Source organism: Suncus etruscus, chromosome 15, assembly GCF_024139225.1.
Source record: "Suncus etruscus isolate mSunEtr1 chromosome 15, mSunEtr1.pri.cur, whole genome shotgun sequence".
NCBI lineage: Eukaryota > Metazoa > Chordata > Mammalia > Eulipotyphla > Soricidae > Suncus > Suncus etruscus.
The window spans coordinates 82343037-82369059 of NC_064862.1; the positions used below are offsets into that span (position 1 = coordinate 82343037).

General features: G+C 56.0%; 2 protein-coding genes across 4 annotated transcripts; both read right to left on the bottom strand.

The window, feature by feature from the left end:
* Window positions 1–1178: 1178 nt before the first annotated feature.
* PLPP2 (phospholipid phosphatase 2) lies at window positions 1179–6183 on the bottom strand. The gene is made up of 6 exons (XM_049789064.1): window positions 6078–6183; window positions 3826–3977; window positions 3247–3524; window positions 2294–2351; window positions 2015–2191; window positions 1179–1425 (listed from the first exon to the last, which is right to left on the bottom strand). Exons 1-6 carry the CDS (start codon window positions 6127–6129, stop codon window positions 1279–1281), a joined length of 864 nt encoding a protein of 287 aa, XP_049645021.1. The 5' UTR covers window positions 6130–6183; the 3' UTR covers window positions 1179–1278.
* A 1535-nt stretch (window positions 6184–7718) lies between these two features.
* Window positions 7719–18466, bottom strand: MIER2 (MIER family member 2). 3 transcript variants are annotated; one of them, XM_049789061.1, is made up of 14 exons: window positions 18439–18466; window positions 14187–14277; window positions 13397–13539; window positions 12851–13006; window positions 12532–12658; window positions 12262–12347; window positions 12103–12172; window positions 11214–11365; window positions 11007–11088; window positions 10663–10757; window positions 10106–10230; window positions 9845–9972; window positions 9074–9455; window positions 7719–8671 (listed from the first exon to the last, which is right to left on the bottom strand). In XM_049789061.1, exons 1-14 carry the CDS (start codon window positions 18445–18447, stop codon window positions 8650–8652), a joined length of 1668 nt encoding a protein of 555 aa, XP_049645018.1. In that variant the 5' UTR covers window positions 18448–18466; the 3' UTR covers window positions 7719–8649. The 3 variants fall into 3 exon arrangements, with proteins under 3 accessions (XP_049645018.1, XP_049645017.1, XP_049645016.1); XM_049789060.1 differs by lacking the exon at window positions 18439–18466 and having other exon boundaries at window positions 12851–13003; window positions 14187–14384; XM_049789059.1 differs by lacking the exon at window positions 18439–18466 and having other exon boundaries at window positions 14187–14384.
* Window positions 18467–26023: the final 7557 nt, after the last annotated feature.

Sequence of the window (26023 nt, forward strand, 5' to 3'; positions counted from 1 at the left end):
CCAGATGTAACCCCTGAGCACCACTAGATGTGACTAAATAAATAAATCATAAATCCAAAGCTCTGCCTCTTGACAGACAACAGATTCTTGTTTGCTTCTTTGTTTATATTTTGGTACTCAGGTAGGTAAGAGAGAAGTACTCAGGAATGAGAGCTGGTACTCAGTTAAGAGGAGAGGGAATGGATACTTGAAAGGCCCGGAGAGATAGCACAGCGGCGTTTGCCTTGCAAGCAGCCGATCCAGGACCAAAGGTGGTTGGTTCGAATCCCAGTGACCCATATGGTCCCCCGTGCCTGCCAGGAACTATTTCTGAGCAGACAGAGCCAGGAGTAACCCCTGAGCATCGCCGGGTGTGGCCCAAAAACCAAAAAAAAAAAAAAAAAGAAAGAAAAGAAAAGAAAAGAAAGGTAAGGATACTTTAGGAGGGAGGAGGAATGGTATTCAGTAAGAATGAGTACTGATTCTCAGTGAATGATGAGGACTGGTACTCCACTAAGAGGAGAGGAAAGACTGAGTCAGGAAGATCAGAAAAAGAAGACCCTTGTGCTGGGGTCCCCCTCAGAAGGATACATGTTGGGGACCTGCCCCCACTAGCTCTTCTCTAGCCCCTACTTGAAGAGCCACCGCTGACACTCATTTGGGGACACAAGACCACCATGTCCCCAGCTGTTTGGTTTTGGGGGCCACCCTGGACATGCTCAGGGGCTACTGCTCTTTACTTAGTACTCCAGGATAATCCTCAGAGATAACATTTGGGGGCAGGAGCAATAGAATAGCAGGAAGAGTACCTGCCTTGCATGTGGTTGACCCAGGTTTGATCCCCGGCATCCCATAGGATCCCTTGAGCTCTAGCAGGAGTGATCCCCAAGTGCAGTCAGGAATAATGAGGACCGCTCGGATGTGACCCCAAAACAAACGTTGGACTCATTCTGAGTTATCTGGCAGGAGCATGTTGGGGCTCCTTGTGACTCAAAAGGGGAACCAGGGGGGGGGGGCAATCTTTTCACCTTGGTGCACCACTAGGGAGCCCCACCTTCTCTCTAGCCCCATCCTCCAAAGGGGCAGGACAAAGGCTCGGGGATGGCATGAGGTTGATTTTACTAAAAATCCATTTACAGTTTACAAAACATCAGGCACCTGTCCTCAGGGTCCCCTTCCCCATCCTACAAAAGGGGTGTGTGCCTGGGGCGCTGAGGGTGGTCCCCGGCAGGAATGGGGGTTCAGATGCCCCTGGGCCTGCCAGGACATGCTGCACCCCTTTGGCTGATAGCAGCGGTCTCAGGAAGAAGAGGAGGAAACCGGGTACACATAGTGGTTGCTAGTGGTGGTCCCTTCGCCCAGTGGCAGGGATGCGCGGGGAGGTCGCTCCTGGTCTTCCACTTCCAGGCAGGGCCGCATTTTAAAGAAGTCTGAAAGGTACTTAACCTGGGGGCGGGGAAAAATGGAAAGGAGAGAGCTGATTGGGCTTATGTAGTATAGGGAGGCGGGGCTTTTGTAAGGGGCGGGGAAAGATGAAAGCGGGGGAGCTGATTGGACTACGCAGGGAAGGGAAGGCGGGGCTTTTTAAGGAACGGGAAAAGATAAAAGCGAGAGCTGATTGGACTACGCATGGCAGGGGCGGGGCTTTGTTAGGGGCGGGGAAAGATGGAAGCAGGGAAGCTGATTGGGCTATGCAGGACAGGGAGGCGGGGCTTTGGAAGGGGCGGGGCGCCGGCTAGACTCCGGAAAAGCCAGAACCTTGCAAAGAAGAGCACAGAACCGGAGAACAGATAAAGGAGCAAAGGGCGGGGTAGGAGAGATAGCATGGATAGTAGGGCCTTTGCATGCAGAAGGATATTGGTTCAAATCCCGGCATCCCAAATAGTCCCCTGAGTCTGCCAGGAGCAACTTCTGAGCATAGAGCCAGGAGTAACCCCCTGAGCGCTGCAGGGTGTGATCCCCGATCCCCGCCCCCACAAAAAAGGAGCAAAGGGCCAGGGGCAGGCAGGGAGAAGTGGGGTGCCCCAGAGCTCACCGTGAAGCCGGCCACCAGCGCCCCCTGCAGGAACCCGGCCAGAACGTCGCTCCAGTGGTGCTTGTAGTCCGACACACGGCTGTAGCCCACGTAGAGGGCGAAGGCCACGAGCAAGGACTGCACGGTGGGTCGCAGTAGACGGGCCCACTTCCAGCACAGTCGCGCCTGCACGTAGAGCTGCGGGGACAGGTGTGGGGAGTCAGGCTTGAAGTCACGGGGACCAGCCCACGCCTCCCCCTGCAGAAAGGGGGACCCCTCTCCCAAGTCACCGAGACTCACAGCCAAGAACACCATGCAGTACATCGCAAAGGACGAGTGTCCGGAGTAGAAGGACAACCTGGAGGTGGGGGGAAGTGAGGAGAGGCAAGTGCTGAATCTAAGGAGGGGGTCCCCGAAAATCAGCAAGTTTTTGGGGGGCCACACTCAGGGGCGCTCAGGGCTTACTCCTGGCTCTGAGCTCAGAAATTACTCCTGGCTGGTTCTAGGGACCACATGAACACCCTATCTGCTATTGTTCCAGCCCCGGACACGCAAGCTTTAACTTGGTTCTTCCGATAGTGAAATCTTGGGGGCCAACTGACATCTAACGATAGGAAACGATGAGGAAACCCCAAGACAGCAAATGGGATCCCCAGGGAAGCTGACCAGAGTGTGGTATTTGGGGGTCACACCCGGAGGAGCTCAGGGCAAACTCCTGTACTAAGGGATTACTGAACTCCAGGGACCTCGAAAATCGAATCCGAGTCAGCAGCATGCAAGGCAAATGCTCTTCCTCTGTGCTATATGGCTCTAGTCCCTGAAAGTGATTTTTGTCCATAGCTCTGAACACTGCCGGGTATGACCCAAAAACAAGAAAGGAAGGAAGGGAGGGAGAGAGGGAGGGAGGGAGGAAAGGTAGGAAGGAAAGGTAGGAAGGAAGGAAGGAAGGAAGGAAGGAAGGAAGGAAGGAAGGAAGGAAGGAAGGAAGGAAGGAAGGGAAGGAAGGAAGGAAGGAAGGAGGGAGGGAGGGAGGGAGGGAGGGAGGGAGGGAGGGAGGGAGGGAGGGAGGGAGGGAGGAAGGAAGGAAGGAAGGAAGGAAGGAAGGAAGGAAGGAAGGAAGGAAGGAAGGAAGGAAAGGAGGGAGGGAGGGAGGGAATTGGGTCTGGAGAGGTGGGTTAGAGCAAGACCAAAACACCCAAAAGGGGTCTCCCCACCCAGCCGCTGGCCCCGCCCGACCCATGCACCCCACCCACCTGGCTTCAGTGACATTGGCAGGGCTGCCCCTGCACACAGTCTCCACCTGCACGTATGTTGAACAGTTGATGCGGCTCCAGTCGGGGTCACACACAGCCAGGAAGCAGGGACGCAGGCGGCCGATCATATACTTGGCCAGGTCAGTCAGGGATTGGCTCACCCCAGCCCCAAATAGGAAGGTTCCCAGGACCTTATAGACAGCAGCCACATAGTTGTTGAAATCGGAGCGGGAGTAGAGTCGGTTGGAGTGAACCAGGTAGGCCTCTCCGATGGAGACCTGACAGGGAGCCAGGGCTTCAGGCAGGGGTCCAGGTGTGGGGCTGGACCTCCTCTCCCAGGTTCTAGCCCTCTCGGATCTGTTTTCTGTTTGGCTTTTGGGCCACACCAGGCAGTGCTCAGAGCTTACTTCTGGCTTTGTGCTCAGAGATCACGCCTGGATCACTCCTGGCAGTGCTCCCAGATGCCTAGGCTGGTTGCATGTAAGGCAAGTACCCTCCTCTCTGTAGTATTTGGAGCTAGGGCTGTCCCCCTCACCTGATCCCCCAATCTGAGAGCTGGACTCCCCACCCCGCCCTTACGAGGACAATGGTGGCAGTAGTGGTGAAACCAGCTATGAACCCATTGGAGATGGTGTCCGGCAGGTACGGGTAGCGGATGGAGTCATCGCTGCAGTAGAAGCCTCGCTTGTATGGGTTGTTCACCAGCGTCAGGATGATAAAAGGCAGGGAGGCTGTGGAGGGAGAGGGAAGGCAAAGAAAAAGTAACCCCAGGATGGCCCCCAACTTGGCTCTCCCTGTTGCCACAGCGCCTCCTTCTGGTCAAGGTGAGATCGCGGCGCCCGGTGCGTCTCCATCAACCTCAGGTTAGCCCCAGACAAGGCTCCAGCCCCGCTGTCCCCCTCTGGCTTGTCACTTTGGGGCACCCGGAAAACCTGGGCCCTAGTGGTTGTTCCCCTAGGAACAAGACTTGGTGAACCGCCCCAGGCCTGGCCTGGGAGCTGGGTGCAAAGATTCACACTTTGTACTGGAAGGTGATAGGTGTGGTCCTTCCCGATAGGCAGAGACCAAGCCAGGGCCCAGTCAGTGCCCTTTGCCCGCCCCCCCCCCAAAGGGTGGAGGACAGTGAGGAAAGGGTGGGGCACCCAGGAACTTCAACAGCAGGCAGAGGATCAGACTCATATACTCCTCTCCCCACCAGCCCCAATTCTGTTTGGGGGGGGGCAAATATGAGGTCTCCCGCACCCCATTAGCCAGCACAGCCTAGGTAAGGATTCCCCCACCCCCAGAAACCAGGCAGGAACCAGGCAGGCGGACACCTTTCAAGGAGGCAGGTCCCCACCTGAGGTGGAGCTGGGAAGGGCAGGGAGGAGAGGTGATAAGATTGTAGATTTGCAGATTTGCGGTACAGTGGGGAGGACGCTAGCCTTACCCATGAATAATGACCCCAGTTCCATTCCCCCCCCAGCAACCCACAGGGCCCCCCAAGTGTCGCCAGGAGTGATCCCTAAGCACTGAGTGTGACCCAAAACTAAAAAAAAAGTCTGCCCCAATAAAGACTGTAGATTTGCTAGGAGTGGTGTTCAGGGGTTCAGGAGGGTCCAGAAGAGATGAGGAGACACCCCCCTCAACCCCCCAGATCTCCAGGATAGGGAAGCCTGGTGGTCAAGCCAACCCCTTGGAACCTGATTCCCCCTCCTGGGGGGGCAGGCAGGACACAAGTCCCCTCGCAGACACTTCCGCTCTCCTGACCACCCCATCGGAAAAGCTTCTAGAGCTTTGAGCCTCTGCGACTCCGCAGGGCTGTGTGACCTAAGAAGGAGCTTAAACCTCTCTGAGCCCAGCCCCCCCACCAGCCTCCCTCACCCCTACACACTCACACCCCGGGATCTGGCTGGTTTAATGATTGGCCTAGGCTCAAGGTCTGGCCCATAGTGTTTCCATACAATCCGCGGGACAGAGGGCCTGGGGGCTTCGGGGGCAGGCAGGTGCCCCCCAGGGGGTGCATTCTCCCCTAGAAAGCAGGCCTAGCCCCAGAAGGGAGTCTCCCTGGACGATGTGGAAGCCGAACCTCCTCCTAGGCACCCCTGGATCCTCAGCAGAGGCGCAGGAATGGGTGGTGGGGTGGGCGGGGGTTCACTCTAGGTCCGCCGCTCCCTTCCCCCCCCCCCCGGGTGGCATTGTCCCAATGCCCCGGAGCAAACACTCGGTCTTTGTTCCCCCGGACCCTGGGGGGGGGGTTCAGGCTGCCCCCTCCCCCAACCTGGCCCACAAACCGGCCCGACAGGTTGAGGCTCAGCCTCCGGCCCCCAGTTCCCAGCGGCCCGAGGCCCCAGCCTTTCCCAGGCCCGCGGGGACAGTCCCAGACGCTCCGCAGACAGACAGACAGGCCCGTGGGTGGGTTCGAGTCCCCGGGGCGGTCTAGAGGGGTGTCTCGGTTCTAGCCGGCCGGGGACGGAGGGGCTGGTTCCCTGCAGGAACCAGTGGCCGCGCCCCCCAACCGGGTCGCGCCCCAGCCCGCGGTCCCAGCCGGGGTGAATCACCCGCTGGGCGGGGAAGGCAGGAAAGGGGGGACGGGACGGTTGGGGCGCCTCAGTCCCGGCTTCCTGCAGCAATCGGGCTGGGGGGCTAGGGAGCGCTGGGGAGGAATCGGGGTACCCCCTTTCCTGAGTTCCAGGCTCGCGCGCGCCGGACAAACTGAGGGTCGAGCTGCTGCTGCTGCACCCCAAACTTCTCCACCTCTAGGAAAGCCCCCCAGGATTTGGGGTGCAGCCCTCCGGCCCTCCGCGTGCAGCCCGGGAACGGGCCCCGCACCCCGGAACCCCGATTCTTACCGACCAGCACGCACAGCACGTCCAGGAGCACGAACACCCACCTCCGCTGCATGCCGCCCCCGGCCCGGGCCGCGCCCACGACCCCCCGCGCGTCCCGTCCCGTCCCGTCGCGTCCCGGCTGGGCCGCGGGTCACATGGCCGGGGCCGTGGAGAGGGCGGAGAGGGCCGGGGCGCGGCGGTGGTGGCGGAGGAGGCAGCGGGCGGGGCGCCCCAGGACCGGGGCGGACTCTGCACCCGCCCCGCCCGGGCGCTCGGGAGCCCCGCGTGCTGGGAGTCGCTGGGGACCCCGGGAGTGCGGCTAGTGGGGAGCACGGGATGCTGTCAGCCCTCAGCCTCTGCCCCGGCAGGTGGGGTGATCGGGGCACATGGAGTTGGGAGCCCGCGCGCCCAGGTGGCAGTCCCCACCCCCTGGGATTCCGGAGGACAGAGTGGGGCGCGCGGGGACGTTCCCGGACCCACAGCCTCTGCTCTTCCTCCGTTGCGCCTCCATGTGAACTCCAGGGGAAACAGGCTGGTGCCTCCAAAGTGAGCAGAAGAGGGGCGCATCGAAGTTCCCTGCGCTCCTGCAGGGCCCAAGCCTCAATTCTGGACGCTGGACGCTGCTCCTGGGTTTATTAAGGGGCTGACATCCCACCCCAGTTTCCAGAAGGGCACATCCCATCACACTAAGAGGGCTGCTAGGATCCTACTGGCACCCCCGTAGGTGCCCCAGAAGCCCTAATCTTGGTGATGGATGGCCCCTTGGAGGTCAAGGGTACAGCCCAGTTTGTGAACTCGGGTCCACAGGTCCTGTCCAGTTGGATTCAGTGTAGGCTTGTATCGATAGGTCCTTTTGGGCCACACCAGGAGGTGCTCAGGGTTTACTCGAAACTCTGCTCAGGAGTCACTCTTGGCAGGCTCGGGCAGGATGCCAGGGATCGAACTGGAGCCACACAGGAACACCCTCCACCCCCAGACCTGGCACCTCCACTCTTGCAGGCCTAGGAGGGGAGCCTGAGGACTCTTCCTGCCCCTTGCAAGCTAGAAACAGTGCCCCAAGTCCTAGAGGGAGAAGGACCCAGGTTTCTCCTCTGCAGTCAACCCTGGGAGGAATTTCAAGGCTCCTCACACTGTGGGCACTCCTAAAAGCTGTAGTTGCCCTCTCCATAGGGCCAGCCATCTGGGGAAGGGAGTTCCAAGGTGAACCAACACTATCCAATAGTGACCCCAAAATCCTTATAGAAAGGGTTTCCTGCAAAGGCAGCAAGGTACAACTGGGCCAGCCCTGAGATGGAGCTGAGGGGGGCTAATGAGACAGGGTCTCAGGGAAGGGGGTGAGCCTGCATAGCCCCCTACCTGCAGGATCATCAATCCGTGGGCTGGATTAAACCCTGGTGCAAGATTGGGATTGGGGTCAGCGTCCCCTACCCACGGGCCAGGCTGTATCTCACACACACACCCCAACTCCACTCTGGCCACCTCCCAAAAAACCAAGAGCTAGACTTGGGGGGTGGGGGGGGACAACACAGGCACAGCCCCTCATAGCAATGAAAGGTATTCCAAAGCAGGGGAGTCTGGGCCTGGCCAACTGGGGGCTCTTCAGTCTTGTGTCAGCAGAAGTTGGGAAGCGAGGTACCCTGGAAGCATCATGGAAGGCAGTAACAGCTTTGACTCAAATTTAATAATAAATAAAATCAGCAAAGAGGGGTAAAGGCAGTCATCATGTCACAGTGTGGTCCTGGGGTGCATGGGGAGTGAGCAGGGCATGGCTGGCTCCCCTTGCTGATACCCAGGGGGGGTGGGCAGGAGGGCGCTGCTCAGCCCCCCACCTGGGAGGACCCCACTCGGCTTTGTAAACAGAAACATAAATAAAAGGAGGGCGGCTTGGGGGGAGAGGTGGAGGGCCAGGACCCCAAACAACGCCTGGGGAGCTTCCAACAGAATGGGGGGGTCACAGAATAGAGGCAGGATGGACTCAAGGGTATAAGTCCCCGTCTTCTGACCCCCTGAGGCAGCAGGAGGGCCCCCGGGGGCAGTAAAGTGCGGCATTTCCTGAAGTGGAGAGAAGGGAGGAAGTGGGGGGGCCGGGCGGCATCTGTCGAGGTATATGGCTCTGAGCCCCACAGTTTGGCACGCAAGGCAGCTGCCGGGCCCCTGCTGGGGTGGGGGACCAGCCCGCAGGGTGTCGAGGGCGCCCCGGACAAAGGCTGCTGGTGGGGGTGAGGGTGGGGGCATCCCGCCCTGTCCGTCCATTGATGAGTCTGACTGTGGGCGTGTCTGTCCATAGGTGGGTCCATCCGGTTCCCCCTGGGGAGGGCAGTGAGGTCCTTCCCTGCTGCGGAGACCCGACAAGCTGGCGCCATCCCACGTAGGGGGCTGCGTGCTGGGCACCGAGGTACCAGTCTGGGGGGGGGCGGCCAGGCCCTTGCGTGCCACGCACACCCCAAGTCTCTGACGAGTCTGACGTGTTCTGAAGCAGAGGCAGCGGCCCCCAAGGCCCAGGAGAAGGGGAGGGTCGGGAAGACGGCCAGGCCCCGGGGGCCCCAAATCCTGTCTGGGCCTCACATCTCACAAGCCCGCCTTCGGCTGGGCATCAACACGTCATCACATTACAGCTGCGGGGGAGAGAGCGAAAGAGACAGAGAGACACACAGAGAGAGGATGGGGGAGAGAAAGAAGCAAGAGAGGAGGGAGAGGAGGAAGAAAGAGAAGAAGAGAGAATGAGGGGGAAGAAAGGAGGGGGGAGAGAGAGAGAGAGAGAGAGAGAGAGAGAGAGAGAGAGAGAGAGAGAGAGAGAGAGAGAGAGCAGGGTCAGCTGGGCGCCCAGCCCCCCCGGCAGCTCAGTCCCTGCGCCTGGGGTACAGCGGTACCTGTTTGGGTTGGGAACCATGTGAGTGTTTTACCTAGTCAAAAGAAACACAAAAGGAGCCAGATGAAAGGTGGGGACCCAAGAACCCAACACACAGAGCTGAGGCCGGCTCCCCCGCCCCCCTGGGCCCAAACCATCCTGCACTCACTGCGAAAGAGGCTCTGAGTGCAAGCCGGGCGCTGGGCACGTGGGCCGGGTGGCCAAGAAGGGGTTCACATTCACGTTCCCAAGGCCAAGGAGCTCGAAGTCAGTGACGGCCAGAGCCACTTGTGCAGGCTCCCCGTGGGCATGGCCAGGCAGCAGAGATGCGTCGTCCGGGAGATTCCCAGGCACTGCCAGGTCCATGGCCAGGTCGGGGCTAGGGCTGGGCTCTGGGGTGGCCACAGCTGGGGGACACAGGGCCAGGGGGGACCGCTGGGGCAGGGGCTCAGCCGGAGGGGCATCTGGCAGCGGGCAGGGGCATGTCCCGGGCTCCAAACAGGGCAGGTCACTGGAACCTGACAGGGGTTCACCGTGGGCACCAGGCGATTCTGCAGGGGGGAGAAGGGACAGAGCTGAGGGCAGGACCTCGGGGAGCCCTGTGCCTTCAGACCCAGAAGAGTTTCCTTGTGAACACTAGGAGATGGGCGAGGAGAGGCTGACACAGAAACATGGGCAGGACACTGTAGTACATAGGTGGGGCCTGGCTCCAGGGGCCCCCACAGCACAGACTCAAACCTCATGGGAAACTAAAAGTGAATTTCTGCCCCAGTGGGATCAGCCCTGACCCCCAGCATCTGGGCCCTAAGAGGGGATCCCACTTCTGGGCATAGGGCAGCATGCAGGGTGTCCCAGCATCAACAGCTCCCTACTGCCTTGGTGCCTGAGCATCCCCCATGGGTGAGGAAGAAGTGCCATGGGGGACTCTGCCCACACTCACCCAAGCGCATCTGTGCCAGGGGGTCTGGCTCGGCACCCAGGCTAGCAGTGCCAGGGGGCAGTGGTGGCGAGCTGCGGGAGCGGCCCGGGCCTTCTGGGTCTCCACCATCCAGATCCTGGTCTGGGTCCCTGTAGAGGTGCACGCTTCGTGACTAGCAACTAGGAGCCCTGGCATACCAGTTCAGGGCTCCATACCTGGTTCTGGGTGGACCAGACACCACCCTCCCCTCCTGCTGCCCAGGAGCCTTGGGGGCTCACGCACGTGGTCCCTGCAGGCCCGTACTTCCGGCGGCCCAGCCGGGTCTGCTGAGAGAAGTAATCGTAGCGGTCCGACTTCTTCCACAGGTAGTAGTACTCCACACACTCGCCCACTGAGCGTGTGCGCACCTGGGGCCAGGCAATGGGGCATTCAGCACACCACACCGGGAATGGCAACATCCGGTCCCAGATCCCTCGGATGGCACAGCCCAGGATGGGGGCACCTTGGGAAGTGGTGTCCCAAGTCACCGCAGACACAGTGGGGGGGGGTGGGGTTCCTAGCACCCAGATTCTACTCAGAACCCACATGGCAGGAAACACCCAAGAGGTGTCTCTACAGCATCCTGGAGAGAAGGGGAGGTCGCTAGAGCCATGTCTGACAGGGCTCCTCCCACAGGGCTGGGAAGGATGGGGCACTTGGCCTTATGGGGCAAAGTAGGGGGCAGCTTGAGGGGCAAAAACCTCAGGGTCCCTCTGGCCAGGTCTCGAGGAGCGGTGGGTGCCTCCTAAGCCTGCAGGCCTCTGTCTGAATGCACCAGGCAGCCAGGTCCCAGGTCTCACCTTGTTGGCCTGGATCAGGTGGAAGTTCTTGCCATGTACTCGGAAGCCATGCTCAAAGTTCCTGCATTCCTCCTCGCTCCACGCACACATGCCCTCTGCAAGGGGCATGGCCGTGGAGGGGCGGGTAAATGGGAAGAGGTGGGGAAAGGAGCGGGGCGTGCAGATAAGGGGCAGGGCAAAGGCGAAAGGGGTGGAGTAAATGTGAGGGAGGGGCATTGGCAAGGGCGTGGCTAATAAGAAGCCAGAGGTGACAGATAGGACTAGTGAGGGAAAGGGTGGGGTGACGAAGAAGGGCTGGGTTCGGGGAAGGGGGGGCGCAGGATGAGGGTTGGCTGGGCACTCACCTCTGACCACCTTGACATTGAAGCGCAGCCTCCGCAGCGCTTCCTCTGCATTGAAGCGGCACTTGACCAGCTCATACAGCGCCTGCTGGCGGGCACAGTGACTGTCCCACCCGGGACCTCACGTGCCTGCCCCATTGGGGCAGGAGCCAGGACACCACGCACAGGCCATGCTAAGCGGGTCTCTCCTGCCCTTCCTGGGGTGCCCACCTGCTCACTGTCCTTCACCGTCTCGCCCTCAGGGACCTGCACCCCTGCAGACTCGTTCCAGCGCCGCTTCACTGCCCGGTACAGGAACTCTTCCACCTCCGGCTCTGGGAGGACATTGGGGTCCCAGAGGAGCTGGTCTTCATTCTCATAGACTGCGGAAAAGCAGGGGTCAGAGCAACTGAGGGGGCCCAGGCCACGGGTGGGGCAGGCAAGGACCAGGGCAGACCTATGACTGTGTCCCTCTGGATGGGGGTGCAGCACCCTGGAATGAGACAGGGTGGGGCTGCAGCTTCTCCAAAAGCAATGAACAAGGGCAGGGCTAGACCTGCTGGGGCCACAGGAAACCCCAGTGAAGTCGAAAGGAAAATGTCACAACAAGGGCATGTGCGCATGTGTATACGTGTATACAGTCCTTGGAAAGGACCAGCAAGTATTCCCAGAGAAAGAAAAGCAACTAAGGACTTTAAGAAAAACAAGGGCTTGGGGCCAGACTGATAAAGACAGCAGAGAAGAAGCTTGCCTTGCATGCAGCGGACCCAGGTTCCTACAAGGTCCCCCAAGGAATTCCCCACCAGGAATAATTCCTGAGAGCAGAGCCCTGAGCATTGCTGGTTGTGCCCCCCCAAAAAAAACAATAAAGAAAAGGAGAGTTTCATGCTGGCTAAGTTCCTCAGAAGATGGACAGACACAAGGGGCAAGAGTGGGGGCCACTGGGGCAGGGGCGGGGTGGAGTACCCCAGGCAGAGACACAGAAGGTGGGATCTGGGTTTGGGTGGATAGTGACAGGACCCTGAGGGATGAAGCATCGGGCATTTCCTGCTTCCTGGTCTCCCACACCTCCGGTCCCCCCACAACCTCAGGTCTCCACCCACACCTCCAACCCACTCACTCTTCTCTCCCTGGCGGTGCTGATGCAGGATGCTGAGGTCGGCCTGGAACTGGGGCCCCACCATGATCTCCTGCGGAGGCAGTGTGAGTCCCTCTGAGATCCGCAGGGGAACCCCTGGGATCTGTGGCGATGGTACCCAGGGGTGCAGGAGGACGTTACCTTCTTACACTTGTTGGCAGGCAGAGGATCTTCCTCGGTGTCGGATGACGGTTCCTTGTCAGCACCAGCGTCAGCTAGGAAGCGGGCTAGGGGCAGAGGGATGAGGGCATGTCCTGACACTGACTGGGCAGCCCCACCCCACTCCCTCCTGAAAAGGGGGCTCAGGTCAGGCCCCTGAAGCTGGTCTGAGGATGCCGCCCTGAAAGCCCCACTCCATTCCCAGGCCAGGCAGGCTGGAAGCACCCAGGGGCTCATTGAAGCTGCCCCCACCTCCGCTCTGGGTCGGGAACAGGCCAGGGGCATCGTGGGCCGTAACAGAAGCGACGGGAGGGTGGAAATCCTCGGCCACCGGCTGCATCTCTTCCTCCCCAGACAGTAAATCCTGAGTGACCTGCTCCTGGGCAGAGAAGAGGGTGTGGGCAGCAGCTTTGCTTCCTAAGGACTGCATCATGGGGGTAGGAGGAGATTGGGGGATCCGGCAGGGATCCCTGCCTGGTAGGACTTCCTGGTAGGGCCAGGAAGTCTGCAACTGTGGGGAGACACACCAAGGGGGCTTCTGATTATGGTGCAGGGTGTAGCAGCGCCCCACCTTGTCCAGGGTCATGTCTGGGAGGTGAGTGGCCACCTCGCTGGCCTCACTGTCACGATCAGAGACGGGGTCTGATGCCTCATAGCTGTAGAGCGCCAGCAGTTCCTCCAGGGGCATGTCCGTCCTCTGGGGGTGCAGGGCCGGGTCGGGGGCCTGCTGGGGTCCAGGGCAGGGTGAGGGGAATGCTTTGTGTGGTCGGGGGCTCTGGGGAAGGACTCGAATTAGTTTTCCCTATTTGAAGCAGCAGGCAGCATATCTGTCAGGCAGAACTGGGCACAACTCCCACACATCCCCTCCAGGCCCAAGTGGAGGAATCTGGGCCTGACCAGAGACAACACTGTCCCCCAGCTTTCCACCCTCCCCACTACACTCTTCAAACAGGTGCTGTCAGTTCCTCTCTTGGAGGATGATGCACCACCAGGGGCGGGACCAGATCTTACCCACCCCCAGGAAGCCCCAGGAGCCCACGGGGATGGTTGGGCATGTGGAGGGCTAAGCAGGGTGCACTGATAGCTGGAAGCTCTGCCTACTCCCCCAGTCTCACACCTGGGCTCCAAAATGCTTCTCCAGCTCCTCGTCGGGCTGTTCCAGGCCCTGTGCTGCCTCCCCTTGGCCTTCCTGGACACTGTAGTTCTGCGCCAAGATCTCAGCAAGGCTGAAGCGGTGGTCGGTAGAGCCCATGGACACCACTGCAAACAGGACTCCAGTTGCCTGGGTGCCCAGAACCCAGCCCTGAGAACCCAGGCCCAGCATGCAGCCCTGGGCATGGGCATGTGTGTGTGCGGCTGGGACGGGGTGGTGTGCACACGTCTATGCCTGGACCTGTGTGTGCACGTGGGCACTGTGTAGACCTGCATGTGCAGCTGAAGCTGTATTTCACATACATCAGGGGTTCTGTATGGCATGCACAGGAGGGCCAGCTCACTTGCACGTCCACATGTGTGCATGCTCTGGTGCTCAGCATTCCGGAGGGAGCCCTGCGAATGCTGGGGTGGGACAATCTTTGGGGCTGTCAGGACCCTCTGACCAGAAACACAGGACAGGGGACGGGAAGGCCCAGGAAGAGGCAGGTGGCATCAAGATGAAGTGAAAAGCCTGAATGGGCTGATAGGCAGCACCATCCCATCCAGGTAGTCTACATGGGCCAGGCCACATCCTGAGACGTGGGAGGCCAAGGCCTCACCGACCCTGTCCTGAGATGCCAAAGAGGTCCGACATGCGTGGCACCCCTCAAATATCCACCCCTTCTTTTGCATTGGGCAGGCTGGGAAACACCAGTTCTGGGGTTCCCCAAAGCTCCAGGACTTTCCTGGGACCCTGGGAAGGGCAGGGATACCTGCTGCGGTGGGCACGCCGGGGTCCCCGGGGCACAGGTGGTGCGTGAGGCACGAGGCCAGGCGCGGGCTCTGCGGGTCAAACGAGGAGGCCTGTAAAGAGGCAGCAACTGTTGGGTCCCAGCATGGCCAGTGTAAGGGGCTCCCTTGGCAAGTCTCGGAGTTGACCCGGGGTGGGGGTGGGTCCATACTTTCAGGCTCTGCAGGGGTACTGTCGAGGGCATAGGGGGCATGCACCTGACAGCTGCCAACACTCAGCGGTTTCTGGCCAGGGACACAGCGGCTAGGGGGAGTCCTGGCCTGCACCCCATGCAGTCTCTCCCTGAGACCAATCAAGGAATATCAAGCTCTTCCCCGGCAAAAGAGATTTGAGGGAGATTCCCCCCAAAGCAGCCACTCTCTGAGCCACACACCAAGATCTGTGCAGAAACCCCTCTAGAACGTAATGGGGTCACATCCACAGCAGCGTGGTAAAGAGGCCATAAGCAGGGTGTGCACAGGAGTTCCTCAGAGCAAGCACATACAAGCCTGGCCCCCGCCCGAGGAACCCCTCAGCTCCAACACCTGTATTCAAAACTCATTATGACATGTAGGGAACAAACTGAACCCCCTCCCCCATTCTCACACATGGGTCCTGGGGACAGAGATGCCAGAACACACACACACACCCAAGCAGGAAGGGAATCTGTAGTGCCAGAAGCTGCAGAGGGACTGAGAGGTACCCCACCACCACCTCCATGCAAATGGAACTCTGCAAGATGAATTAAAATATTCTGGAACTAAGGTTGGAAGAGGCACCTGTCAATGACACTTCAGTTTCAACTTTCCACCAGTTGACTCAACGAGACAAGAAGTATACCCTCCCACCACCACCACCACCCACTAGAAAACAAAACAAAACGAGACAAAACAAAACAAAACAAAAAACACAAAGAGGCCGGAGAGATAGCACAGCGGTAAGGCCTTGGCCTTAGACGCAGAAGAAAGGTGGTTCGAATCCCGGTATCCCAAATGGTCCCCTGAGCCTGCCAGGAGCGATTTCTGAGCGTGGAGCCAGGAGTAACCCTGAGCGCTGCCGGGTGTGACCCAAAAAACAAAAACAAAAAAAAAACAAAAACAAAAAAAAAGAATTATACCCAAAGTAGAAACAACTAAAAAGATGTTTCAGGGTTTAGAGCAATAAAAAAGCAGGGAGGGAGGTAGGATGTTTGCCTTACATGCAGCAGACCCAGGTTTGATCCCCAGCACCCCATAGGGTCTCCCAGCACCACCAGGAGTAATCCCTGAGCTCAGCTCGAGGAGTCAGCCCTAAGAATCACTGGGCCCCAATAAACAAACCAAACCAAACCAAACCAAAAAAAAAACAAGAACTCCATGGACTGGACCAATAGAAGAGCAGGGAAGTTCTTGCAAAGCACATAGCCCACCCAGATTTGATTCCTGGCAACCTATAGGGACCCCTAAATCTACCAGGAGTGATCCCTGAGCACGTGTGGCCCAAAAGCAAAACCAAAAACTCCAACAACCTAAGTGGTAGAAGCATGGAGAGCTCATGATTAGCGGACCACCCCAACAGAGGCCACTGTGCAGAGCCACATGGGCTGTGCCCCATCAAAGCCCCATAGCCTTCCAGGCTCCATTGACCTAGACCAGTGGTCGGCAATCTTTTTCTCAACTGAGCCAAATCTCGCCAAAACCGGGGCCGGGAAGGTGGCGCTAGAGGTAAGGTGTCCGCCTTGCAAGCGCTACCATAGGACAGACAGGGTTCGATCCCCAGGCGTCCCATATGGTCCCCCCAAGCCAGGGGCGATTTCTGTGCACATAGCCAGGAGTAACCCCTGAGCGTCAAACGGGTGTGGCCCAAAAACCAAAAAAAAAAAAAAAAATCTCGCCAAAACCACGATTGAAATTTATTTAGAGAGCCATACAGGCGCGCACTGACAGAGGCTAGGAGCAGAGTTCTGACTCCTGAAATGGCCGCCCGGCACACAGAAGAGCCAAATTAAAAGTGTAAAGAACCACATGTGGCTCGCGAGCCGCAGTGCCGACCACTGGGGCCCTAGACAAGAACCACCGAGGTCAGGCCTGGGAGTATCCCAGGAGCCGGAAACCTACATATCACGCTCCCAAAGTACCCTATGGGGTCCAGAAGACCCCCAGAACCCGGCAGGTAGCGTCACTTAAGTTCTGGGGGGACTGAGTTAACCAGACACGGTCCCGACCACCTCCCTCTGCCACCGGGGTCTACCTGGTTAGCCGGGATCGGTCACCCGGATTGTGCGTGGTCAGCCCTGCACACCTGGTGGAGTTGGCAGGAGGGGGGAAGGCCTGGAGGCTGAGCACTGGAGCGGGAGTCTGCGGGATGACTCCGCTCTAGGCTTATGGCGGATAGCATGGACTTTGGACAGCGCTGGACAGCACGGGACCGCGTGATACCTCGGGATACCTCGCGAGATGTCCCATCTGAGACCTCGAGGAGGCGGGCTCTGCGCAGTGCGCATGCTCTGACCAACCCCAGCCAAGGCCCTAGCCCCCAATCTCCAAGGTGGGGATTCAGCTCAGCTCGGCTTCGCTACCCCATACCCCATGTCCCTGCATGGCTGTGAGCTCGGCAAGTCCATACCACCTGCCCAATATTCCCAAGGGGGCTCACAGGCCAGAGGCGTGCATGCAAGACCATGACCTGACATCCCGGCTTCAATCCCTGCACCCCCCAGCACCACACCAGCCCCTCAGACCAACATGGAGGGATGTCCCAAGACAGTCGGGAAGCTAACTGGCGCCTGTGGAGTGGGGGCATCAGTCATCTCTACCCCAACCCTACTGGTGGAGGCATGAGCGATAGATAGCATAGTGGTAGTGCGTTTGCCTTGCAAGCGGCCAACCCTGGACAGATCCTGGTTCGATTCCTGGTGTCCCATATGGTCTCCTAAGCCTTCCAGAAGTGATTTCTGAGTGCAAAACCAAGAGTAACTCCGGAGCACCGCTGAGTATGACCCAGATACCACCCCCCCCAAAAAAAAAAAATCCAACCCTACTGGTGATTAAAGAACAGAGGCACTGGGGAGAGAACGTGTCTTACAGCCAACCTGGGTTCAACCCCTGGCACCCCAAAGGGTCACCTAACCCCGGCCTAGAGAAATCCCAGAGCACAAAGCCAGGAGGAAGTCCTAAGCATGGCCTATATGGCCCCTGAAACCGAAAATAAAAAAGAAATCTAATTTAAGTATATCTAGTTCCAAGAACTTCCATTTTTTCTTTTTTGGTGGGTGAGGGGGTGCTGGACAATAATGGGGAGTCAGAGGTCAAATCTGGGGATTCCAGCATGCAATGGCATGCACCCAAGGTTTCTCTTGAGGGGTGTGGAACCTGAGCAGAGGGACAGGATACTAGGGGAGAAGGCCCAGCCTCCAGGGTCTTGGGGCGGCCTTTGCCTGTCCAGCAAGAGGGAGCCATGCTGCACACCTGCCAAGTGAACTCCCCAAATTGACCAATCACCTAGATACAAGCAGTGGCCCGGGTCCGAGAGATGAGCTCAGCATAAGTTAAGGGGATGAAGGATGAGAAGCCAGGGGGCAAGAGGGGAATCGGAGTTGGGGACTGAGGTCAGAGTTCAGAGGCCTAGATCTGGGCACAGAGAGGCTGGGAAGAGACAAGAATTGGGGTGAAGAGATATGGTGGGCTGGAGGGTCTGCACTTGACAGGTCGGGGGTCAGCTGTGAAAGTCGGTGATCTGGAGAATGGGGAACCGGGTTGGGGGCTCTAGGACTGAGAGGCTGGAAAGGGAGGCAAGTGGGGTGGGCACAGATGTTGGGGGCCCTCCGAGGGATGAGGATGGGTTAAGGGGCCGGAGAGCACTTTGGGGGTTCAGGGACCAGGGAAAGGAGCGAGATACAGATCAAGGACCAAGGCTTGGCGGCAGGGGTTCGGGGACGAGGGCCCCCCAGAAGTCGGGGTTCAGGGATTCGAGTCCGCGTTCAATGGGGTGCGCGCCTCGCCCCCTCCCGCACGCCCCGCCCCCTCCCGCGCGCCCCCGGCCCGCCCGCGCATGCGCACTGCAGCCCGCGATGTGGCAGCCGGGAGGGGGTTCGGCCCGGGGGCGGCAGCAGACCCCGCAACCGAGCTCTTGGGCCGCCACGGGCCAGGCGCGGTCCGGCCTCCGAGTCCCGGAACGGGGCCACGTGTGCCAGGACCCCGGGCTGCCGAGCCAGGACGAGCGGGCGAGTGAGGACGGCTCCCCCGGCGTTCACTCACCTCCGCCATGGCCGTGTGTGCGCGGGAGGCGGTGCCGCGCCGGGATCCCCGGATGCGGGTCCGAGCGTTCATTGGCTTCCACGCTGTGGAGGGCGTGGCCTTTGGCAATGCGAGGGCGTGGTCATGGGCGTGTCAGTGGGCGTGTCTTTTTGAGGAGTGGGCGTGGCCTGTTGAGGCGCGCTCGCGGCCATGCACGGGCACGCGCGGGAGCCGAGGATCCTATCCTGAGCTCGAAGATGGGTGCGCTGGCATCAAAGTGCAAGTCCCCGAGACGCACCCAAAGCGGAGACCCCGTTCTCATTCCCTCCTCACCCCCATGGTTGAATGTTTGCTCGCTCCTGTATGCTATTCCTCAGTGAAGAAATTCAGTGAGGCCAAGGTGATGACTTCAACCTAGGGTTGCAGTGGCAGCCAGGACTGACTAACATCTGGGTTCAGGCTTCTGGAATGTTTCTTCACCTGGGCCCCAATGAAGAAAGGATCTTCTAAACAGACCATAGGAGAACTTGCAAAAAAATTTTTTTAAAAATGTTAAGTTGGGGGTACTGGGAGCTTTGTTGAAGCTGAGTTTGAAGAATTGGGTGCCACTGGGGCGATGGATGTGTTCAAATTAATTCTTTCAATACTTTTTAGACTCTCCGCTTTAAGGCTAGAGTGGATTGAGGCTGGAGAGGGTTTGAAGCACATAATGCTAACAAGACTTTTGTCACCTGATTCACTACCATCTGAGGATTGCACTGATGGCTAAATGGGCTGGAGAGCATGCTTGGCATGTAGGCAGTCCCTCGGTTGCATTCTGGCCTCACATGTTCCTTCCTGCCTACCCTGCAACCCTAGCACCACTAGGAATGATCCCCAAATGTTGAGTCCAGAATATCCCTAGCACCTCCCAAATTCCTGACCAGTGCTGGAATGGCATAAGGGTCAGGGAAGATGGCATGGACGGGAAGTCCAGAGCTGTGAAGGTGGACCCCAAAATATTCCCTAAAAGAGGAAGATAAGCGTGCAGGGGATGGTCACTGCGTGTATGAGTGGGCTGAGAAACCAGAAGCACTGGGACTGAAGAAGCCCCAGATTACTACTGTTCTTCCCAGTTGGGTGCCAACCAGGACATGAAGAAGTCGAGATGGGGCCCGGAGAGATAGCACAGCGGCGTTTGCCTTGCAAGCAGCCGATCCAGGACCAAAGGTGGTTGGTTCGAATCCCGGTGTCCCATATGGTCCCCCGTGCCTGCCAGGAGCTATTTCTGAGCAGACAGCCAGGAGTAACCCCTGAGCAATGTCGGGTGTGGCCCAAAAAAACCAAAAAAAAAAAAAAAAAAAAAAAAGAAGTCGAGATGGGCAAGATGCCTTTAGATGCTAAAAGATTGCTAAAGGCAATGTTTGCTCTGGAACACCCGACCTGCCCTCAGAGGAGAAACAATTACAACAGGTCTCCTGGGAGCTCTTCATCAGCTGGGTTATAGGGGGCTGAAGGTTGCTTGCTCAGGCTGTCAGCCAGGGCGATATCATCACAGGAGCCAAAACGGTCCCCAGTCTCCTCCTACCTTCTTTCCCTTCCTCCCTCATTCCTTTCTTCCCTCCTTTCCTTCTCCCCCCACCCCACACCAGTGGTGCTCAGGGGTTACTCCTGGCTCTGTGCTCAGAAATCACTCCTGGCAGGCTCGGGGGACCATATGGGATGCTGTGGATAGAAATTGGGTCAGCTGTATGGAAGGCAAACACTCCATCCACTGTACTATGAGTCTGACCCCTCCCTCCTTCCTTCTTTCCCTCTTTGCTTCCTTCCCTCCTTTCTTCCTTGCTATTCTCTTTCCTTCCTTATTTATCTTTCCTTACTTTCTTCCTTTCCCTCCTTCCTTCTTTTTTTTTTTTTTTTTTGGTTTTTTGGGCCACACCCGGCATTGCTCAGGGGTTACTCCTGGCTGTCTGCTCAGAAATAGCTCCTGGCAGGCACGGGGGACCATATGGGACACCGGGATTCGAACCAACCACCTTTGGTCCTGAATCGGCTGCTTGCAAGGCAAACGCCGCTGTGCTATCTCTCCGGGCCCCCCTCCTTCCTTCTTTTCCCTTCCTTCCTTCCTTTCTTCTTTCCCATTCCCTTCTTTCTTCCTTCCTGCTCTCCTTTATTTCTCTTCTTCCTTCCTCCTTCCTTCTTTTCTCCTTCCTTCCTTCCTTCCTTCCTCCTTCCTTCTCCTTCCTTCCTTCTCCTTCCTTCCTTCCTTCCTTCCTCCCTCCCTCCCTCTCTCCCTCCCTCCCTCCCTCCCTCTTCCTTCGCTTCAGGTTATTTCCAGGCTCTGTGCTCAGGAGCGACTCCTCATGTCCATATGCAATGTTGCAGATTTGAATGGGATGGGCAGGACACAAGGCAAATAACCTCTGCTGCTTCACAAGTTCTTTCTTTCTTCTTTCTTTCTTTCTTTCTTTCTTTCTTTCTTTCTTTCTTTCTTTCTTTCTTTCTTTCTTTCTTTCTTTCTTTCTTTCTTTCTTCCCTTCCCTTCCCTTCCCTTCCCTTCCCTTCCCTTCCCTTCCCTTCCCTTCCTTCCTTCCTTCCTTCCTTCCTTCCTTCCTTCCTTCCTTCCTTCCTTCCTTCCTTCCTTCCTTCCTTCCTTCCTTCCTTTTCTTTTTTTGATTTTTGGGTCACACCTGGCAGTGCTCAGAAGTTACTCCTGGCTCTATGCTCAGAAAGTTACTCGTGGGGCCGGGTAGGTGGCGCTGGAGGTAAGGTGTCTGCCTTGCAAGCGCTAGCCAAGGAAGGACCGCGGTTTGATCCCCCGGCGTCCCATATGGTCCCCCCAAGCCAGGGGCGATTTCTGAGCACATAGCCAGGAGTAACTCCTGAGCGTCAAACGGGTGTGGCCCAAAAACCAAAAAAAAAAAAAAAAAGTTACTCGTGGCTCTATGCTCAGAAATTGCTCCTGGCAGGCTCAGGGGACCATATGGGATGTCAGGATTCGAACAACTGACCTACTGTTTGCAAGGCAAATGCCTTACCTCCATGCTATCTCTCCGGCCCCTGATTCATAATTTCTATCCAGGGCCCAAAACCTTGCCCCTGGATAGAGATATCCTGGTGACTGTGGAGAAGTGGGGGCTCCCAGAATGCAAGGGAGATGTGCGATCAGTGACTACGACTCTTGTCGGGAAACCGGAAAAGAGCTTGAATGAACCTGCATGCCTGTTAGCTTCTGGGACAAGACTTTGGAAGAAATGGGCATGATAGACTAGTAAGAGGGCATTAGCCTTGCAAAAAGTCAACCCAGGTTCAATCCCCAGCACCACCTCCTAGTTTCATGAGCCCTGACAGGAGTGATCCCTGCAGGTTCAATTCCTGGCATCCCATAGGGTCCCATGAACCCTCCAAAAGGGATCTTTGAACACAGAGCCATGAGTAAGTCCTGAGCATACAACTGGGTAGACATCCCACCCCCAAAACAAAGAACTTTGGGGAATTATCAGATCATAGTGCTCTGGGAAAAGGATTGGGAGGAAGAGAAGAGTCCTTAGCTAAGCCCTCTGGGTTTCTTCTTTAGTTTCTAGTTTTTCTGTTTTTTTAGTTTTTTGAGATTTTTTTGATTGTTTGTTTGTTAGTTTGGTTTTTTGGTTTTTGGGTCACACCTGGCAGTGCTCAGGGGTTACTCCTGGCTCTATGCTCAGAAATTGCTCCTAGCAGGCTCGGGTGACCATATGGGATGCCAGGATTCGAACCACCATCTTTCTGCATGCAAGGCAAACACCCTATTTCCATGCTATCTCTCCAGCCCCTTGGTTTCTGTTTTGATCACACCTGGCGAAATCAAATCTGGAGGTGCAAGGCAAGAGCCTTCCCCACAGTCCTAGCTCTCCTGTCTCTTCCTGGATCTTTCTTTATAGGGATGGTCAATTATAGAGCAGAACCTGCCAGGCCCATGATAATAAAAGACCTCACTAGTTTGAGGTCGGAAGAAAGCCAAAGGAGGCAATGCTTGGGGGTCACTCTTCTGATGCCAGAAAACAAATTGGGGTCCTGCATGTAAACCCTGAGCTCAGACCCTTGAATACACTCCTCAATGTTGTGTTTTCTTTTTCACTCCCTGAGCAGTGCTCAGGGCTGACTCCTGGCTCTGTGCTTCAAGAGCTCTCCTGGATGGTTCATGGGATGCAAGAAATCTAATTGAATTATGCAAGGCAAGAGCTCTACCCACTGTACTATCACTCTGCTCCCACAATTTTTTAGGTATTTGGGCCACACCTGGCGGAACTCAGGAGTTACTTCTGACTCTGCACTCTGGGATTACTCCTGGTGGGCTTGGGTACTAGGGTACTATGGGATGCCAGCGATTGAACCTGGGTCTGCTACATGCAAGGTAAATGGCCCACCTGCTGTACTATCTCTCTGGCCCCTTTCCTTAAAAAATGTTAGCACACTGTGCTAAGGGCTTCTTTCTGGCTCTGCACTCAGAAATCACACTTTGCGGACTCAGGGGACTCTGTGCAGTGCTGGGAATCAAAAGGTCAACCAAATGCAAGGTGAGCACCTTCACTACTGGACTATTACTAGGGCCCCAATTTATTTGTTTTGTATTTGTCACTTTCTAATAAAATTATCATTGCAAAAATGATACGATTCTGGCCCTGAGTAATAGCACAGTGGGTAGGGTGTTTGCTTTGCATGCAGCTGACCTGGGTTTGATCCCTGGCATCCTATAGGGTTCCTGGAGCCCACCAGGAGTGATTTCTGAAGGGCAGAGCCAGGAGTAAGCCCTGAGCACTGCCAGGTGTGGCCCAGAACCCCCCCAAAAGTTATAATTCTGTTTATTGTTCTTTTTCAGATAACTAGGCTCAGGCGTTGGGACCGGACCAACATAATTATTTTTTATAATTATCATTATTTTGTGTTCACATACAAAAAGATAAACTGTGGCATACTTCCATTCAACACATAATTTTGTTATGATTAATTATTAATATTTTCATCAAAAATTTCACATAATTTTTGAAATTAACCAAAGAGAACATCTAAAGTTGAGAGCATACCAAAAATATGATGGAGCACTGAAAGGGAAAAAAATGTGTTCTATCAGGGCCAAAAGTAGTACATTGGGGAGGCATTGACCTTGCATGCAGTAAACCCAGGATCAATTCCCAGTATCCCATAGGATCTCCTGAGTCCACCAGGAGTGATCTCTGAGTGCAGAGCCAGGAGGAAGCACTGAGCATTGCCAGATGTGACCCCAAAAATAAAGAAAAACATGTCCTATCAAAAGATGATTGGCTGGAAATTATTGGGAGGAAAACATTTATTGGAAAACATTTGGGAGAGCACTTGCCTTGAATGCAGACAACCAAAGTTTGATCCCAGCACACTAGAAGATTCCCCAAGCCTGCCAGAAGTAAACCCTGAACACAGAGGGTAAGACCTCAAACCCCAAAACAGGATGGCAGTAAGGGCTGTGAGTTTATTTCAAGGGATAAAGGAGCTTGTTTTTGCATGTGGAAAAAAACTGGATTCCTCCCCATTTGAACCTCAGTCACTCTTCCTGGTGCAGCAACAATAAAGAAAAACAAGAGGCAGGGGGAGACAACCACAGGGCTCTAACCCTGAGCACTGCTCCAAGAGTAATTCCTGAGCACTAGCCATGAAGTAGCCCCAGTAATTAACAAAGAGCCTCAGGGCCTGAGAGATAGCAAGGAGGTAAGGCATTTGTCTTGCATGCAGAAGGTCGGTGGTTTGAATCCCAGCATCCCTTATGGTCCCCCGAGACTGCCAGGAGCGATTTCTGAGCATAGAGCGCTGCCTCCCCCCCAAAAAAAAGAGCTTCAAGTTAGCATGAATGAGGCTAGAGCAATAGCACAGCAGTTAGGGTACTTGCCTTGCACAGAGAAATCCTTGGGACCCCTATAGGGTCCCCCAAGTATACCAGGAGTGATCCCTGAAAACAGAGCCAGTACTCATCCCTGAGTACTGCCAGGTGTGGCCCAAAGTCCAACAACACTAACAGAACAAGACCCTAAGTTTATATGTCAACAAGACAAGCTAAGGAAGGGTCTGTTGCACGAGTAGGGCACTAGATTAAGAAATTAATGGGGCCCAAAAAAACCAAAACCAAACCAAAACAAAACAAAACAAAAAGGGCCCGGAGAGAGATAACATAGCGGTGTTTGCCTTGCAAGCAGCCGATCCAGGACCAAAGATGGTTGGTTCGAATCCCGGTGTCCCATATGGTCCCCCGTGCTTGCCAGGAGCTACTTCTGGCAGACAGCCAGGAGTGACCCCTGAGCACTGCCGAGTGTGGCCCAAAAAAAACAAACAAGCAAAAAAAAGGAAATTAATGGGGGCCGGAGAGATAGCATGGAGGTAAGGCATTTGCCTTGCATGCAGAAGGTCGGTGGTTTGAATCCCGACATCCCATATGGTCCCCCAAGCATGCCAAGAGCGATTTCTGAACATAGAGCCAGGAGTAATCCCTGAGCACTGCCGGGTGTGACCCAAAAAACAAAAAAAAAAAAAAAGAAAAAGAAAAGAAAAGAAAAAGAAATTAATGGGCCCATCAAAAAGTGAGGAGAAGAAATGAAGATACTTCCTCAAAGAAATACAAATGGCTAAAAAGCACATGAAAAAATGTTCCACACCACTAATCATCAGATAGATGAAAATCAAAACAACAATGAGGTACCATCTCATGCCACCGAGAAGGGCATATATCATAAAGGTCAAAAACAATCAGTGCTGGCAGGGGAGATGTGGAGAGATGTGGAGAGAAAGGAACTCTCATTCACTGCTGGTGGGAATGTTGTCTAGTCAAGCCTTTATGGAAAACAATATGGAGATTCCTCCAAAAACTGGAAATTGAGCTCCCATATGACCCAGCTGTACCACTCCTAGGGATATGTCCCAGGAACAGAAAAGCACAATACAAAAATGCCTTCTGCACACCTATATTAATTTACAATAGCCAGAATCTGGAAACAACCCAGATGCCCAACAGATGAGTGGCTATAGAAACTGTGGTACATATACACAATGGAGGGGCCGCCACGGTGGCGCTAGAGGTAAGGTGTCTGCCATGCCAGCGCTAGCCTAGGATGGACCATGGTTCGATCCCCCTGCATCCCATATGGTCCCCCAAGCCAGGAGCAATTTCTGAGCGCATAGCTAGGAGTAACTCCTGAGGGTCACCGGTGTGGCCCCAAAACCAAATATATATATATATACACACACACACACATATATATATATATACAATGGAATAATATATATACACACACACAATGGAATACTATGCAGCTGTCAAGAAAGTTAAGTCATGAAGTTTTCCTATATGTGGATGGACATGGAAACTATTATGCTGAGCGAAATAAGTTAGAGGGAAAGAGACAGACAGAATAGTCTCACTCATCTGTGAGATTTAAGAAAAATAAGACATTATTGTAATAATACCCAGAGATAAAAGAGATGAGGGCTGGAAATACCAGCCCATGGTATGAAGCTTAAGAAAAAGTAGGGCCGGGAGATATAGCACAGTGGCGTTTGCCTTGCAAGCAGCCAATCCAGGACCAAAGGTGGTTGGTTCGAATCCCGGTGTCCCATATGGTCCCCCGTG

Coding starts and splice junctions, on each gene's coding strand:
- MIER2 (XM_049789059.1), bottom strand. CDS start 14,373: ATGGACCCACCCCCACCCCGGGTCAACTCCGAGACTTGCCAAGGGAGC. Junction 13,007..13,396: donor AGAAGCATTTTGGAGCCCAG/GTGTGAGACTGG, acceptor CCTGGACCCCAG/CAGGCCCCCGACCCGGCCCT. Junction 9,973..10,105: donor TACGGGCCTGCAGGGACCAC/GTGCGTGAGCCC, acceptor GCACCTCTACAG/GGACCCAGACCAGGATCTGG.
- PLPP2 (XM_049789064.1), bottom strand. CDS start 6,129: ATGCAGCGGAGGTGGGTGTTCGTGCTCCTGGACGTGCTGTGCGTGCTG. Junction 3,525..3,825: donor CTACTGCCACCATTGTCCTC/GTAAGGGCGGGG, acceptor GCTCCCTGTCAG/GTCTCCATCGGAGAGGCCTA. Junction 2,352..3,246: donor GCCAATGTCACTGAAGCCAG/GTGGGTGGGGTG, acceptor CCCCACCTCCAG/GTTGTCCTTCTACTCCGGAC.